This window comes from Falco cherrug, chromosome 2, assembly GCF_023634085.1.
Source record: "Falco cherrug isolate bFalChe1 chromosome 2, bFalChe1.pri, whole genome shotgun sequence".
In the NCBI taxonomy this organism is placed as follows: Eukaryota; Metazoa; Chordata; class Aves; order Falconiformes; family Falconidae; genus Falco; species Falco cherrug.
The window spans coordinates 20,526,066-20,544,904 of record NC_073698.1 but is presented as its reverse complement, the minus strand read 5'-3'; the positions used below and the strand labels follow the sequence as shown (position 1 = coordinate 20,544,904).

At 37.9% G+C, this 18,839-nt stretch overlaps 1 protein-coding gene across 1 annotated transcript in view; it reads left to right on the top strand.

Moving 5' to 3' along the window:
- The window catches only part of MICU2 (mitochondrial calcium uptake 2), a 151,477-nt gene that overhangs the window by 72,963 nt on the left and 59,675 nt on the right, over positions 1-18,839 (top strand). Inside the window, exon 2 of the mRNA XM_055701485.1 lies at positions 14,858-15,005. Coding sequence (XP_055557460.1) covers positions 14,858-15,005 — 148 coding nt within the window. The remainder of the gene's footprint in view (positions 1-14,857; positions 15,006-18,839) is intronic.

Genomic DNA, 18,839 nt, shown 5'->3' with positions numbered 1-18,839 from the left:
AAGAGAAAAGAAGTTGGGCAAATATAGCATTAATTTGACTCAGTGGGTTTTACACAATTTCATTCTTGAATTAAATGCTGTAGTCAAACTATTTCAGAAAGAAGTCTGAGATAAAGATAATCTTAAAAACTTTTAAGAGGAGGAGGAGAGTGAATTGCATCAGATGGAGTTCTGGACCTCCCAAGGAAATGTAATGTTTGTGCTTAATAGTACAGTCTGCTTCCAAGAATATGGCAACTTTGATAAATGAAGCAATACTGATAACCACCGAGGTCTTGAAAAAGAAAATCAGCAGATGCTTGATGACCTGCTTAAATGGTACTACAATCTCTACAAAAGCTGCTTAAGGTGCAGCCAGGGTGACTGAAAACAACTTTATCTCTGGTACAGAGGAATGTGGCACAGAGAAACAGATGACCTACCAGGTACAGGTTTTTGCTAGATTCAGATGCTGCAGAGAAGAGAATTCTAGTGCTGCATCATGACCTTGCAGTCTCACTGAAGGTGCAGCAGTGATGGGCTATGAAGGGAGGATTGAGAAAACGTACTTGAACTTTCATTATAGAAGGAAGTTCAAAATTAGAGGATGGAATTTATAAACACTAGTAAAAAATGAAGAGTCGTTACAGCTGCTGTAATCAGGAGTACACCAGTTTTACACTCTGTAATGGCTCCAATTAAAATAAATATTTGTCAGTGTTACCTTATTCACAGTGTTTCATACAGAATTAATTTCAGCTTTCAGCATAACTGTTACTGAAACTACTGAATATAAAAGGGAACTTTTGAATTTCTCTGATGTAAATCTAATGTCATGGACAATCATCGTCTTGGTGCCCAGTTTAGAGGTAGTAAGACTTTTTTTCTTTGCAGATAAAGCATGTGTATAAATTTAAAAAATGTAATTAATTCCTAATGAACACCTTCTGCTGATGCCCTTAACTTTGTGTCATCTGTTAGGTTTTCCATGGTTTTTCTGTTGGAGGCTGTCAAAAACTGATTTTAAAAGTTCTGATCTACACGGCAATGTGCTAGGAACTTTTAAGATCATTCTTACCAACTCTGAGTGTGATGCATTTTGCAATCTATTGAAAATTTTAATTACACAAATCTTTGATTAAATAATGCATTAGTTCAAAGTAAATATGTAAATTTGAATAAGCAGTATTCTAGATTTCTGAATGCTTGTTTCATGTATTTTGAATTTATTGTGAATGTTTTAGAAAAGAATGTGGACAAAAATGTTTAATAAATGGGAATACAGAATTTAGGTAAAATTTTCACTATGGTTTCTGTTTTTCTGAACAAGTGACACAGAACTGTGTCTCTCTTCATCCAGTCTTTCCATGTATAATGTATGTGTCAAATGTAAATGCTTTAGAAGAAAAATTCTGTATAGGTAGAAAGTTTAAAAAAATAAGCAAGTCTACAAAAAGTATGTCTGGTCATTGGAAAATGTTGTTGTAGTGTGTTTTAAGACATTCAGGTTTTACACAGAACACTGTCACAAGATCAGTGACTCCTACAGAAAACAAATCATTTGTTTAGAAGTGAAGTCAGCAGCTTTATGGAGAAATAAATATAATTTTACAACTTAATTACTGTATAAACATTTTTTGTGGTTGCAATAACTTTGTTGTTATTGTTGTATTAATCTTACAGGACATATGGATGTTTGTTTGGGTACCTCCTGGGACCTGCTAAATCCTCTGAGCATAACTGACCATTCTTCTAAAGAGCTTAACTTGTTAGTAATTTTTCATCTATGTGACTGAACCCTTAATAAATAAAAAAGAAAAAGGAAAAAGGAAAGCTCTAAAGAGATTCTGTTTTCTTTCTTTTACATGTTGCTATTCTCATTAATTTACCACTGTGGAACTTTTATCTAAGTGTTAGTTCACTGTATTTAAAAGTGAAGAATTTCACACTTCCCAGATGCTGGTGAATGCTTTGAGAGGGTTGGTGGCGGTAGTCTTTTCTATGGCAACCTAATCAGTTAACTCCCCATCACTTATGGCACCTTTTTAAGTACCAGGCTCTCTAAGAACTGAGAAAACATCTTGGTGTAGCATAGGTAATAATAGACTTTAAAACCTGATAGACTTTTTGTAAAGAGTGTATTGTGAGAGATTCGCCTAAGTATTTATTTTGTTTTCAGTTTGATTGGTTATGCAGAAGAACCTGGAGCATATCTGGCTTTTCTGTTTGGGTGGATTTTTTTTGTTTTGTGGGGGTTGGGGTTTTTTTTTGGTTTGGGCTTTTGTTGTTGTTGTTTTGTTGGTTGGTGGGGTTTTTGTTTGTTTGATGTTTATTTATTCTCTCATTTCTTTTTGCCATTTTCATGTGTCTTTAACTTGAAAAATTTTGTTATAAAAGGGCTGGAGAAAAGCTTAGAAAACTCCCCTCTCCACTCACAGGAAATTTTCAGGCTTCTAGGGGAGCAGTAATGCAGTTAGCTCTATAATGTTCACATTATCACAGAAGGGAATTCTAACACTTTCCGAACATTTTCCTGTCTTTCCAACACTCTGTCACATCTAGGGATTCTTATATATTTGTTCTAAGGGAGTGATTTTTTTTTTTTGACTATTGCCTACTATTTGGGCTCTTCCTCATTTTAAACAGTGGTTTTTATTTTATTTATTTCAGAATATTTATAGCAAGCCCTTGTGAGTTGCTTGCCCTCTTCTGTTTTGTTGTGGTTTGGTTTTGTAACTAAGAAAAAACACCAACAACAAACCACAAACTGTAAAACTCCCTATTCCTTTACCAGTAAATGGTTTTATGTAGCATTGCTTTGTAAAGCCATCCTACCAGTGTGCAACTGGTATGTATACTGGTATGATGTAGTGACGTGTGATACTCTTGAATACATTTGTGGATTAAAACAAGAACCTTAAAGCACCTCCTTCTAGATCCTGTGACCAAGGAGATCTTGCTTTCCGTGAAGAATAAATTCAGGGCTTCTGTCTCAGTTGAGCACCACCCAACAGAACTTTCTTCTGAGATTCTCCGCATGTTTGAACTGATTTTTTCTTCATATGAAAGCCTTCAGAGAGACACTGAAATTCGGATAAATTAATAACAGCTACAAGTTTCTTTTAAAGTATTTGCAGGGCGACTAAATAGAAGCACTCATTTACAGAGACTGATGACAGCTAACATATATGATGCTTGTATATTTAAGATTGTAAATTTTTTTCCATTCTCTGGTGGTGTAATATAAGCATTTCTAAGCCTTTCGTAGACATCCTGTTTGGTTTGGTTTGAGTTGTATTTACTCTTCTATACAGAAATATAGTTCTTAGTCCAGGAAGACAAAATCACAGGATATTTCTGCTTTGGGGGTACTTGTCCTTGATAGAGAAGTAGTTGTAAGTAGCTGTTAAGTCCATAGGTTTTGCCATTGCCTGTTTGGTTTTGATCAGTGCTGTTGTTATCAGCAACTGCAACACAGGGTTTATTTCTTTTAATGTAATTCCACTGTTGTGATGAAAATTCCCTGGGAGGGCAAGCCCAAAGTATCTAGGTTAAAAATTAACAGGATTTACATTTTAATGTGTAGTTATATTTGGCATGTGGTGTGTTTCAGTGAGTGATACGGCAATCTAAGGCTGTTCTACATCTAGTTTTATGGAAGGCACCATGCATTCAGCCACTGTTTAAAACATTTTAGATGTACAAGCATGTTAATAATAGTGCTTAAACAAGACTGGTATTCTGAAACATTTTGAAAAGGTGTGAGTGACAGTCTTCTCTGGTGACAGGAAGGCAGTTCCTTTCATAGTGTTTCCCTTGAAGTGCACACGCTCCCTGTAAACTATGCTGGTGTAATGCCTTTTCGGGAATGCTTTTGGCACATTGTTGCAAACATAGGGTGTCCAGAACTATTGGAAGTATATGTAACCATTGACCGAAGCACTTTGAAGTTGTTTGGAAAAGCATGTAAGACCAATTCTGGTACATTTCTGTTACATTTTTTTTAAAAAAAAAACTTTTCTCCTCCCACTGGCACTAAACTCCTTACTATCTTAATTCTCGTTCCATTTTATTTACCACTTGCTCAGCCCTTACACAGATTATGGTAGCCACCTTCTTTCTAGTCTCTTTTATTCATACACAGTCATATATTTGAATCTGCACAACCATTAAATGTTAACACAGCACATCTGATTCATTTGCTTTTAAAAAATCTTGAAAATTTAACCACTTTGGGATTTTATTAGATAATTCTTGACTGTTGTCTTGCATACTGCTACATCAAATCTAGCTCTCTTATCCTCAGGTTTTCATCTCTCCAGTTTTCTTTTGAACCTGTGCTGACTGCTTGCTTCACCTATTTCAAAGTCATGTCCCATTTTTGTCATCTTTTCCCAGTCATGGTTTTGGACACACATTCTCATAGGTCCTTGTGTTTAGGTCAGTTACTACATCTGCCATTAAACAGTTTATTTTCTCCTTTCAATTCTTATTTATAAGCAGTGAGTCCAGAACTCATTTGTCTTCTAGTTCAGAGCAAAAACTGGCCTAGCATTCAACTGTCTACTATTAAAGCCCTTAACCTTTTTTTCCTGTCTCTACAGTTTTTACAGGACTAAGTACTACAACAGTTAAAAAGCTTTTAAAGCTGTAAAGAATCAGGTAAATATATAGCATCGTGCAGTTGGCATGAGTTGGACTGCAAAAATTCCCACCGTTTGCAGTTGCATTTCTCAAACTCAGACATATATAGTCCAGTTTTGAAGGGCGTGCAGTTAAAAAGAACCGCCATGTAATAAATGGATTATCTCTTGATGTAGTTCAGAACAGATCAAGTAGAGCTGCTATCTGAGTTACCCAAACAAAGTGAGAAGCTATTTGAAAAGGGCATATGGTTTCCATCTACAGCACAAGCATACGTAAGAGGTAAACTCCTATTAACTTAAAAAGTCCTAAAGATTTGCAAGCCCAGGGTAAGCAAAAAGTTCAGATGGCTTAGAGCCTCTCCTAGCTCCTGCTGAGAAGGTGTGCTGAGAGACACTCCATACATCATTTCAGTTGAGAAGGGGTAGGAAAAATGAAGATGATATGGCGTTTCAAAAGCAGTGTGACCAGCAGGTCGAGGGAGATGATTCTCCCCCTCTACACCACTCTTGTGAGACCCCACCTGGAGTGCTGTGTTCAGCTCTGGGGCCACCACAGAAGGAGGACATGGACTGGTTGGAGTGAGTCCAGAGCAGGGCCACAAAGATGCTCAGAGGGCTGGAGCACCTCTCCTGTGAAGACAGGCTGAGAGAGTTGGGGTGGTTCAGCCTGGAGAAGAGATGCGTGCAGAAGAGAAGGCTCTGGGGACACCTTAAGCAGCCTTCCAGCACCTAAAGGGGGCCTGCTGGGAAGCTGGAGAGGGACTTTACAAGAGCATGTAGTGATAGGACAAGGGGGAATGGCTTCAAACTGAAAGAGGGGAGATTCAGACTAGATATTGGGAAGAAATTCTTTCCTGTGAGGGCGGTGAGGCCCTGGCACAGGTTGCCCAGAGCAGCTGTGGCTGCCCCATCCCTGGCAGTGCTCAAGGCCAGGCTGGATGGGGCTGTGAGCAGCCTGGTCTGGTGGGAGGTGTCCCTGCCCGTGGCAGGGGCGGGGTGAGACTAGGTGGTGATCTTTAAAGGTCCCTTCCAATTCAAACCATTCTGTGAGTTTAGAGGCCAGTAGTTAAGTGCCATGTATCATTTACACATTGCACATGGCATCTTTCAAAAATATCTAGCTCTTCTTCTCTTTAAAGATAAATGTATTTTTGTCTTCACATTTTAACTGCACTTTAATATGCATTGATTGACTGAACACCAGTGAGAAGTAGGTACAACACATTGTTCACTTAAGCCCACTGACTCTAAATACAACAGCAGTGTGATGAGCTTTCCCAGAAAGCTGTATGAACATGTTTCGTGGGCACGTTGCGTTTGAGATATTTATGTGGTCCCCCTGCCTCTGTGTGTGTTTAGTACTGCAACACCAGTGTGTTCGAGTGGTGTGTCAGCCTCAGTAGGGGAATGTGTAAGTAGGGCAGTGTGATAACTTGCAAGTTGAGGTGTAAATGTATGGTTTGTTAAATGAACTGATTCTCTGGCTTGTTAAAGCTTAGGCACTTTATCTGCCTTCATTATATTCTGTTAGGGGAAATGTGTTAGTTTCTGATTTCTATTTGTGTTTTAAAATGAGCTCTGCTACGGCTGATATTTCTAGAATTGAAACGTGAAATTAAAAAACCTTATAAACTGAGACTATTTTCTGTGTTATCCTTATATTTGTGTTAATTCTCCATTTGGTATGGATTCTAGTAACAGTGGAAGATCTGCTCTGCGTGCACCATTTAAGTCTGAACTCAACAAAATATAAAGAGTGGGAAAGAAAAATTAAAACAAAAAATATCAGGGTTTAGTTGCAAATAAACTGTTCAGTTTCTGCTTCAGATGTAACAGTCACTAATTAGTACTAGCACAGCAGAATTGTCTGAGCAGCTCTTTGAAAGAAAGTGGAGTAGCACCTCTTAGTGCATAGAAAGGGCTTCATTTATTTTTGGAGTATTTATATTCAGCAGTGTTAAGAGTAGCCAGACATAAGGCTATGGCATTCTCATCCTCTGCCTGTCATTCTTTTAGCAGTCTGTTCTCAGTTTCAGAAGTAGGTCCTGAGAAGCTGTTTTAATCTTTTGTCCATTTCATATTTGGGAATTTCAGGGCTGTTAGAGCTTTTAGTAATGTATTTGTTTATTTAGTTTCACATTGATAAGTAGTTGTTCAAATACTCAAAACTTATTTCCAAACAGAAATCAGTGCATTTCTTCTCTTCTTTCCTGGCTTTATGTCCAGGCTTGCAGTTTGATCTGCAAGGACAAAAAATACAATGTTGAAAAAAGTAAGGCAGATCAATTAACTTCATAAGAACATTTTATTTCTGATCTCATGTCTTTAACTTGATGTTGGTTTCGGTAACTGCTGCGTTTGGTTGAGACTCAAGTAATACATGGTTCACGTTCTGTATTGTGAAAGCAGAAACTACTTTTGTACATAATTATACAAGCTTTCTTAAGTATTACAATCCTGAATTTTCTGTAAGTCACATATTTCTATCAAATGGATTTCTTGTCAAAACCTTTTTTCATCTGTCATTTATTGCATCACACAAAACTTTCAAACCTTCAGCTCCACGCATTATCCTCTGCATTCAGCATGCATGCTGGGCATGTTAACATGTGCAGCAGGGTTTGAGGTTAAGTTACATTTTCTGTTATTTTGATCATTTCAAATTGGATTGAGTTGAAATTGAGATACAATACTGATACAAGTTAACTGCAAAGTTTTCATCAGTGTTACAGGAATTTGATACAGAATTGCTAAATCCATCTGTAGATCTAGTGTGAATTAGTGGATCCAATCCTAAGGCTCCCAGAGAGCCTGCTGGCACCAACTGGATTTTAATTACATCTCACACATTGGTTTAGTTATCCTTATAGCAGGTAAAATGAGTGATGCAAGTTAACTCTTCCAGGTCAGAGAAGGAAAAAAAAAAAAAAAAGCATTGATCCTCTTTTCAGAGGAGAGGGGAAAAATGTTTTATAGGTTTTTGGTTTTTATTCCCAAGGGAAAGTGGAAGAAGGCATATAGATGATGGAGGAAAGAAAGGCAATGAAAGGATATAAAGAGGCAAAATAAGTACATTATATGGAAAGGAGGAGAGTGAAGAAAGAAAAATTATGTTGGGAAAAATTAACTGGAAAATGTAGACTACTTTTTAAGCAGAAAAATTTAAGATGGAAAACATACAAAAGGTGCAGGCATATCAAAACACCAAATTCTTTGTAAAAGGAGAAAAAATAAAATGAACCGAAGAGGAAGACATAATTTTACATTTAAGGGAGAGGTAAGTATATATGCTTATTTTAAGTAATTTCTGACTTATCATCAGCTGCAAATATTTAAGTTTTAATAGAAAAACTTACCTTTTGAATGGAATTTGCTTAGCAGTGTTAGCAAAATCACATCACAGTGATCAGCGGTGTTACAAAAATCACACGTAAAGGTTATAAAGATTTTATTTATGTAATTCTTCATTTTTATTTAATGTATTTATTTTAATTTTAAAATATTTTTTGAAATAAAAGTTGAACAGTACAGTAAATATAAGGTTTTCACTTGGCTTAAGCTTGCTATGTTTCAGATCAAAAAAATCAAAGCCAAAAATTGAATACCATGAGTTCCTTACTAACATCGTAAATTAAGAGACTAATAAATAGATACAATTAATTTTCAGATTGCTGTAATGAAAGAAAGAATGTTGTTGCCCTTAGGCATTTCTCAGTGCAGGAAGCCAAGAAGGAAACCATAGTCTTCAGTAATGCATAAAGACGCCAGTGGCTGGCCAGCCGCTGATCCCTTGCCATGTTGACTGCAGAGGAAAACACTTGCATCCTTCTAGAGCCCTTTTATGTCATTCAATTCTAATTTGCCATCAACTATCATAGCTTTACCATGGGCATTCTCAAATTGGCATTGGAGGCTTGACATAAAACCACAAAGGCAAGTAAATTCCAAGTTAAAACTGAAACGTCATTCTTAGTTCACTCAGTTGTGCAGGGGGTGCTGGGGAGCATGTGGGAACACCCAGCGTTTGAAGCCCCGGCTGTACCCACACACAATAGAACAAGTTAAGGATGGAATTTCAGCCCAAGCCTTAACATTAATGCAGCATAGCTCTTTGTGGTTTGATTTCTTCTTATATGGCACTGTTAAAGACAGAAATAAGCCCTAGTCAATCTCAGCATCATTTTAAATTATGCTTACAAGAATCTTGTGCAAGCAATAGTAATAGATTCTTCTCACCGCTTAGCTCTCAGTAAATTTGGATTTTTATATCCTGCTTGCTTTGACTGTGCACTGTTGGAAACTGCTGATGTGTTAGATTACAGATCCCTTACTATCTGAAGTCCAGCCTTAAATACATAATTGTTTTCTACAGTATACCTGTCTTTGCTTGAAACTTATTTTGTGGAATAGAATTAAAGAGGAAAACTCTGCTTTTTGCCCCGTACGTGCATTTTTATGAGCAAAATGAGCTTTGACAGTGTTTTTAGAAACATCAGGGATATCAAATCTTCTTTATCTGAAGGACTTATTGGATGACTCAGGAAAAAGTACTTGGAAATTAGTCAGGGCTTAATTGAAGTAGGAGGGATACTGAATTGCTGAGAGAGAGCTTGCTCCCCATGCATGCTTTAGATTGGTACTTCGAAAGATCGATCTCAATTTTAAGTGATTGAATCAGCCTTTTCTTCTAAACATAATTTTTATTCAATCTTTGGTTAGCCATTTGGAATAGTGATTAGAATAGTTATTCGGTCATTTACCCTTCTCAGAGCAAATGAGAGTTATACTTCTAATCTTTTTTCAAAAACCCATAGCTCTCTGCTTCTTCCTGTGTATTTCCATCCTGTGCCAACTGTCTTTGGTGGGTCCGACATCCCTGCTTGCCGAAGACATGGAGAGATACATATTGGTGAAGAGAACGACGGTGAAGGAAAGGGATACTGCTTTTAAAAAAGCATGTAAACTGCTGTTATAGACTTGTCTGTATTTTGCATTTGACATTCAGGATGCCCATGTCCCTTTTTCTGAGACAATAGATTTGCTCAGGGTTAGGGACTGTCGTAAACTGTAGTTTCAGGAATAGCTTGATCACTGGCAATAGTAGTTCAGAAACAGCAGTTTGGTGTGAAGAAGTGATAAAGCAAAGAGTTTGGTAGTTATCCTCCAGAACACCTTCTGAAATTGCTATTTTGATTTGGAGATATATTTGTAGGAAATGTTATGCTCATTTTGTTTATTTAGGTTATGAGACTGGGTTTGTGCAATGAAATGGAAAAGAACCGAGGCAATATGAGGGTCATAGTTGGCAGTGTGGCTAACAAAAGTGTGATGACCAAAATATGGGAAAGATGTCACTCGAAGCTTCAATTAAGCCCTGGCAGTATGTTTAAGGAAGAAATTAAGAAGAGTAAGCGTAAGATCATCAGTACTGATCTTTAATGAGCAAAAATCCAACTATGTTCAATTTAATTAAAATTGCACAAGTAATTGTATTGAATATTTTTGTCAAATTATAAATGTTATGGCTTACACCTGGAGAGTCATCACTTTTTCAATGTCATTACAACTTGATTGCAAATTTCTAGTCTCTGATGCCAAACGTAGCAGGTTCAAGTCCTTAATTGGTATTAAACCAATTTGAACAGTATTATTGTTGGTCTTGGAAACCATTGTGAGAAAGATGGCACTTAAAAGGCCTTACATCATCGTGATGTGCTATTCGAGTATGTGGCCACTGATGCTAACTGCCTTCACTCTGGACAGTGAAAATCTCCATCTTCCTTGCATACTTTCTGGTGTGGCTGAATCATGTAACACCTCTGCCACCATCTCTTCTCCTCCAAGCTTCTACTCTCCAGCTATGTGTGCCTGTATTTTCATTCTCCCATGCAATAGAATTGCATGTTTGATATGAAGGGAGTTCAGCTTTTTTTTGTGGTGCTCTGTCCTTCCCTGCATCTTCTGAACTGTCTGTCCAGACAGCTAAAAAACCTCTGTAACTGCACTCCAGAACTGTCATTCTTACCACTTGTTATAGATGGGAGCCTGGATTAACCACGTTTAATAGAAGTGCTGGTGGTGTAGCTGTATGAAGCTCCAGTGGAGAGCCCAAGTCAATCATCTTGATAACTTCCCCATAGGCACTGGCGGGTTGCTGTTAGGACTAACTGAAGCTTTCTCTTGCCCCGGTTGAAAAAGCCCAGTTCACTCAGCTTGCAGATGTTCTGTAGTAAAAAGGATATCAATAAAAGCTTTCAGATTATTGTTTTCTTAGCGTTTGGGCAGAATGCATAGCCACTTGGGGAAATTTCAGCCTTATCCTCACTACTCAGCATCTTTGAAATATTTTTACCGGCTTTTTATTTTGTCTATACAAATTTCTCTCCTAGGCCATCAATGAGGTCTGCCTTGTGCTCCTCTACCAATTAAAGTGCAAAATAATGAGATATGAGATAATTGCGAACATTCTGCTTTCCGAATAAAATGTAGGGGGAAAGCAGAAATAAAGGTACCTGTCATCATCAAGATGGCAGGTCAGCTTTGTATGTACATATATACAAGCTGTTTTACTGCCATTGGAGTGCCATGAATTTTCAGTCTGAGGGCCACACATTGTTCAGAAGTAGTAAGCAGTTACACATGAGCAACTGAGCTCTGGCACAGCTCTAGCTGAGCTCATGCTGGTGTCCAGAGGGGTTAGAGTGCTTTTAGCAGACTCTGAGCTTCTCATACAGTGACAGGACATAGGGAATTTTGCAAAACCTTTGAAAACAAAGTAGAAGATGGCACAGCTGACGCATTTCATCCTGTAAGGTTTGTTTATCTTATTTGTGCCAGTATTTGAATTTGACTTCCCTCAGAAATATCACCCTTGTTCCCAAGGCTGTTACGCAAATCAGGGATGCAAGCTTCATGAAAAGAAAGGGGCTTGATTAATCTGTAGTCGTGCGTTATTGTAATTCTGGTGGGAATGCGTTGTCTTCCAAATACAGTGCACTCTTCAGAGTTAATATGTGAACTTGTACCTATCTATTTTGGTTAAAAGTGTGGATTGCTGAAATTCAGTGCTTTGGTGTCAGTAGCAAGTTTAGCTTTGGACAGAATTCAGACAAATACTGCAAGACTTCAGAAACTTGAAAATCCAGTTGGTTCGAAGATGTTGGAGGATTAGCTCTTCTTGTCTGAACTTTTTTGTTTTGTATTTGTGTAGAAAGATTGCATTTCATTCCGTAATTTTACTTAAAGGAAACTGTGAAGCCATTTTCCATAATTTTTTTAAAATTCGCCATCGGGCAAAAATTGCTCATGTTACTATAAGAAGGAGATATTTTAATAAGAATGCTGCTTGTTAATACACACCAGTTATGAAATATTTATTTGATGTCTGCAACATTTGTTGAATCTTGTTAACTAAGCAATTACAGTCAATTGTCTCCCAAAGTTTTAAAAAGAATAAAGCTAAAGTTCTCGTCACATTAGATTTGTTTTTAAACAGTGTTTTCCAGATTGTACAGGTCTGAATCCTAGAACAGCAGTACCGCTTGCATTGTAGGCCATGGTGAAGCTCCATACTACACAAGAAGCTTAAAGTAGTGATACTGATACAAAGTGGTCATATCTAAAACAAAGCAAACCGTGGCTTCAGACGCTTAGAAGTAGTGCTCACTCACCTTGCATACCAGTACATGACTGTTTTAATTCTAAATTCTGAGTATTCTGGGTTTTTTTCTTGTTGTTTGTTCCCCTTCCCCCCCACCCCCACCTTCACTGAAACCTGAAGTCTGAGGGAAGCAAACACTACAAGGGGAAACTAAAATTGACTATAACAAGGTGCTTGTATCATTCAGTGAAGTATTTTAACAAGTACTGCATGCTAACACACAGGTGCACAGCGTTGGGATTAAATGGCAAGTTGCAGCCATCTATTTAGAACTATAATTAAGTATAATATAATATATGGTGGTAATAATTGTATGCAGGCTATGGTTATAGGTTTGTTGGTTGTACCCCTTGTCCTGAGATCCCCAAACTGTACAAACATACAGTTCCCATATCCAGTTAGGGACCATGGTAGGCAGAGAAAAAGGAAACCTAACAACTCAAAGTTGAAATGCTCCATTCTCTTGTCTGATATCTCTTTGTCCACTGAACTGTTTTTTTCACTTGTTTTTCAGTGGACTTGGTTATTGGCCGCAGCTTAAGGTCCACCCTCTTGTTCCCAGAGTGCTTCATTCCGAAGGGGTTGGTTGTTACTCTCAGACCACACTGAGTCCCATTTTGGAGTTGCCTGTGTCAATGTCACTCCTCCATCTCTTTCCTCTACCTCATAAGCCTGACACTAAACCTAATGTGTTTTTTTTATTTTAACTTCAGAGCCCTGTCTGAGAGCTAGAAGCTGTCATCCCAAAACAACTTTTATGTTCATCGTATCAGCTAGCTCCCCTGCTGTCTTTGCCACTTTATACCAAAGTCCTGGCTTGTTGTTAGCTGGGTGGAGGAAATGTAACTGCTAGTGCTTGATTCTGCAATTGTTTGAACTCAGCAGAGGAGACTGAGTTAGCAGTCTCCATCCTGGAGGAATAGTAAGTTGGAACCGAAGTGAGAGAAATCTGATCGCAGCTCATAAGTGGTTCAGAGGGTCCCATTCTCTTCTTGCTTTCCCACTCCCTGGATGTGTGCACACAAACACACACACAGGCGCCCCATTACCTGCTATATTATTTGCATGTTCCCAGTTTGTATAACAACCTCCTATGCAGCTGGGTGCCTGTTACCTTGTGTGTCGCTATAGCCAGTGCTGACTTCAGAAAAAACAAGTGAGATGTTCCTGCTGGTCTCCCTCCTCCTGTGTTCACAGAATGTCTGCCTGTGTCGCACAGTTCGCCCCATGAATGCATCCACCACAGCAGACCCTGTGTTTTCACATCAACTGGTGAGACCCTCACTGCACCTGCAGCTGGTCTCAGTGGAACCAGGAGCTGGTTACACTGCCCTCTCTCAGGAGTAACCCAGTTTGCAAAATGCAGCATATACCAGCACTATAATGGACTACTCAAGTGCCAAGCAATCCATAGGAATGATCAAGGAACTGGAAGTTGCATGAACATGTAGTGACTCTTTGCTGGAAGATGTGATGCAGCACCTTGGTAGGCCATGCCCTAGGCTGTACCCACTCATCTGCATCGCACACCCCAGTGATGCCATGGGCACTGACCTAACTGCACATCCATCTTTTCTGACTTGTTCCGAGGATGTTCAGGTTGGGATCTTGGTACTTAGCCTTGGATTTTCTTGCTTTTCCTTTGCTTTCTCATGTCTTTGAACAGCCCTAAAATTGAGTGATGCTGCTGGTGGTAAAATAGTTCCGTGATTAATGTTCAAATACACACCACGTATTCTGAATTTTAGAGTGTCTCATTTTCCTATTGTCACTTACTTCTCTGAAACCCTAAAATGTAAGCATCTGTTTCACTGTGTCTGTGTCCTCTCTTGCTGCTAGTAAGTGCTGTTACTACTTTTCAGAGTACTGTCAACTTGTATGGTTTTGATCATGAGTCTCAATATTTAAGGAGTGTGTGGAGGGAGTTGGAAGTTTTTTGTTTGCTCAGCTAGTTGAATCTTTATGTTCGGTGATAATGATCTTTGACTCTTTTGTTGTTGTTTTCATTGCTTTTCCCATTTTTCTAACGGCTCTGAAAGATAAGCCCATACTTAAACTAGAACATCCTTATTCTCCCATCTTATAAGCTGTTCCACACAACTTAATAATTCACTTCAGAAGTAGATCATTTGCATAGATGCAGAGAACATTTCAACCTTTGCTGAGCCAGTCACTAACCTGGCAAAATGCTATTTGCTGTTTGGTCGATTTAGCTTTTTGTTGAGTTAGCAAGCTGAGTTTGGCTCTGCAAAAAGTCCAACAAGTAGCAGAGCTGTCAAACGAGGAGGTGCAAGACCAGGGGAGCGGGAAGCAAGGGCAGCCTTTGGTGACCAGCAGACCATTGATTTGGCTCAGCTGTGTCTCTCAGTGAAACCAAAAAATATTTTGAATGTAATTTAAGCATGTCATTCATTAAGACTATGCCATAAAGTCTTTAATACCTGGTAGTCTCTTGTTGTGGCTACCCACAAAATACTGAGGTTAATTAAGTTCAAGTATAGGATTCTTACTAATTTCAGAGTTGGTCTACAAATGCAGCCATCTTTCTGCATGGATTTTTTTTCTGTTTCAGAAGGAAGATGTCATTTATGCAGAACGGGATGAAAGACTGTCTCTTCGGAAGCATCGCTTCATGCATTTTGCATCATTGGAATACGAAGGAGAATTCTACATGACACCGAGAGATTTCTTGTTCTCAGTAATGTTTGATCAAGTTGAACGTAAGTTGTTTTCTCATCATTGCATTTGTGAAGGCAAAGAAACTCGCCAGTCCCCTTAAAGATGTAACTTGCAAGTCACTGGAATAAGATCCTTTATCTGACATAAGTCAGCGTAAGTCAATATAAGTAAATTTATAATATATAAGTCAATTTGATCAAGTTGAACGTAAGTTGTTTTCTCATCATTGCATTTGTGAAGGCAAAGAAACTCGCCAGTCCCCTTAAAGATGTAACTTGCAAGTCACTGGGATAATATCCTTTATCTGACATAAGTCAGCGTAAGTCAATTTATAAATGTTGTGCATATGGATTCTCATAGGCACCACCACACTTTACACCAGTGAAGGGAGACTGATGATTTAGAAATCTGGTGACTTGATGTTAACATTTTATCTCTGCATAATTTGCATGTCTGATCAGTATATACTTCCTCAATTACTTATATGCCACAGAAAATAGTAGGAGTGTAATGTAATAGTGCTCATACCATTCCTGGCCCCTTTATCTGTGTCTATCCACTTCACCAGTAAGTACTCTGTGACCTTTTTTCTTAGAAGAGGCAGTGATGGGAGTGACTTGAATGAGTGTAATGAAGCATTATGCTTGCTTCTGCATTTCTGCTTTCACATTTCCTCTGGTTTGTATAAAACCTAATTAAGAACAGATCAAAATTGTACATATGTTTTTAAAAAAATACTTTGTAAAGTGTTCTTTTTGAGGAGAAGATAGGACCAATGCACAAATAAGAAGTGCATGGATTGTTGTCCTTCTTTCCTACTGGTTTTCTGGCCTCATTAACCCTGCCCCATTCCTTAAGCTTCTTTTATCTGTCTTTGTATCATCTTCTGTAATTTCCATGTTACAGAATTTTTTTTTAAATTATATGTGTTTTTTCTCAAAAAAATTGGCTTTTATAGCTTTCCCAATAATTGTTTGCTTTAGAAGGGTTAAGTTCTCCAAGTTTCAGAGAGGATTGTCTCTTAAAGAACAAATACTCTGTTAGTACGTCTGCTGAGGGAAAGAGGAGGAAATTCCAACTTTAATCACTGCCGTCACTTAATTTGCTGCAGTCTGCACATATTGACCAGGGGAGCATGTTGTCTAGCAAAAGCCATTAATAGTGTGGGATGCTTTGTCCAGCTAGCAGCAAATGTCCGAGTGACTTGGGGGTATTGAGCAGGAAATACAGAAGGGAACTCAAGGTCCTGTGTAAAGGCTTGAGAGGCAGGGAGGAAGAAGGAGACCTGAATGCACTTTGATTCAAACCTGTGGGGAACCTGGGGCAGAACAGTTTACTGAGCTGCAAGTGGTCAAAAAATAGGACACAAAAATCTGTAATAAAAGAAGTTTTCTTGTGTCTGCCAAAAATCTATAGGTGATAAGGATACGTGGCTTCACTGCTGACACACAGCTTCTAATATTATACAAAGCTGAATATATTTCCTTAGAAGGACTTTATGACCTTGAGAGTCATGGAGACTCTCAAATATCTTTTTTTATTATTATTATTATTATCTGTAAATATATGGCTAAGGGAAAGGGTTCTAGCTCCTACAAAACTTAGGTCATTAAGTTAAAAACCTAGAAGGGATTTTCTTTTAAGTTTTCCAGCCTGAGCCACTAAAGACAGTGAATACTGAAATTTTCAGTTTGAAGGTGTAGGTTTCAGAGAGTTGTCTGTGAAAACAAGGTTAGAGAAGTAAGTGTTTTTCATTCTTAGCAGTTCATACATATTAATTGGTTACTCCAACTATAGTAGTACACGTGCAGATTTTTAATGAAGTGGTATTGCGGGGTAAGATTTATTTGTAATGCAGCCAAGTTAATTTCAGCTACTTTGCTAATATGAGTAGGAAACAGTGTTAAACAGAAAAAAAAAAACGACAAGAAAAAACACGTGAACAAAAAAAATCTTTGCACTAATGCATATTTAGCATTTCAAACTGAGGTCAGGCTTACAACAATAGCATCATAGACAATTCATATATTCAACTATTAACATTTTTCTAGTGCTCCTAAACATTTTTTTAACCATCGTTGGGGTGGATTCTTTGGCCAGTAGCGTGAACACAATGGTAAGCAATTCTCTTCAAGTCATATTGCTTAGGATTTTTTGTTTTCTTGTAACTGCAAACAGACATAGCATTGGTTAGCAGAAAAATATGGTGGTTTAAGTATTTTAAAGGTAGCAGTTTGTTCATTGTGTTCTGAAGAGTTTCATACAAGTAAAATGAACAGACCTATCCCAAGTGTCGGTCCAGGTATATTCAGAGTAGATCAAGATGGTGAACTTCATAGCAAAGCAGCAATTATTTTTGGAAATTTTCTGCTTATATCATAAAATTAATTCCCTTTTACCCTTAACAGTGGTTTTAGAAAGGAAAACAGGCATGCCACCACTAATTCTAGAAAGCCCTTCACTTAATGGCATACCAAGATGCAATTTTAGCATGTGATACTGTATACAAATGGTGACTCTTACATTGTTGAACTTAAAGCTGTATATGTTTTGGTTATTCTCTACCTGTTTTTGATTAATCATTAATTTAAAAAAAAAACACAACACAAAACACTCAAGAAAAATTTGAAGCACCCTGGCAGTAACCATACATCTTCATAAATGTTTGCTTGGAGTTTGCCAGTTGGTTACTATATGTAATAATATGTAAAGCTTAGGGCTATTCTAAAGTTTTGTTTCTGCTGTCTTTTTTACAGATAATAAGCAGGAACATATGACCAGCTTCACAAGCTATTTCACCATGTACAGCGACAAATATCGCTGAGTTTGATCACAATATTCTGTTGCTTTGTTCCTATTCAGAGATAAACACTCCCAAAGGGGAAAAAGGCAAGCAAAAAGAGGGGATGAGAAGCAGTTAGGGGTTTGGGAATAGGGATCCTTGTCCGACAGCCTTGCCGGTTTTTGCTCACTGGTGATTGTCATTGGAGAATTACTTTGAAATCTCCTGATAGTTTTTAAGCATAATTAAATTTCGAAGAAAGTAAATGTGGTGTTGTGTAAACCAGATGAGTTGTTGGTGCTACATCAAAAGTGCTGAGATTAGAAAATGCCAAAATATTTTAGCTATGTCCAGATTGTCAAGTGAATTCCTGCACACAGTTGGGTGGAATTTATTACTGAAGCAAAAATCTTAGGTGTGCCCTTTGACAAGGTTGCAAAACATGCAATAAATTATGATTTATTATAGAGCACTTTCCCAGATAAGAAAACAGATCAACTGAAGTGCAAGTATATCAACTGTCATTCAGTCCAAGTGATCTTGAACCCTGCATGATAGACCTTAGTTCACTAGTTCTGCTCATTTGTTCCCTGGTGCATGGGTTTCTCTATTACTCATTTTCTTTAAGGTAGGACAAAAGTTGTGAAATCTTGGCATTCCTGATGATTAAATCACACCCGCAAAGTTATTTACTGTCAGGGTGATAATGAAGAAAAATATTTACAGTCCTGTCATCTAAGGAGAATGAGCTGATAACAAATGCAGTTTCCTGACAGACTTGTTTTGTTCTGCATATTGACAAAGCAAAGAACTCTATAAAGGAAGAAAGGCACTGTCAAAAAAAATTTGCTTGCTTTTAGATGCAGCATTTCACACTGGATTACCTTTGTAAATATTTGCCTAATTCTATTACTGTTAGTTATTTTGTGGAAGGGAGCAGTCACCTCTTTATAAACAGTGGCAAACAGTAAATGAGATGTGGTAGTGTAGCACAGCATTTGTGCCAGTATAAAACACCTACAACAGTGTTTTGTACCGGTTAACACAGTGCGTGCTAAATGCAGCGTTGGAATTTTTGGATTCGTGGTTATAT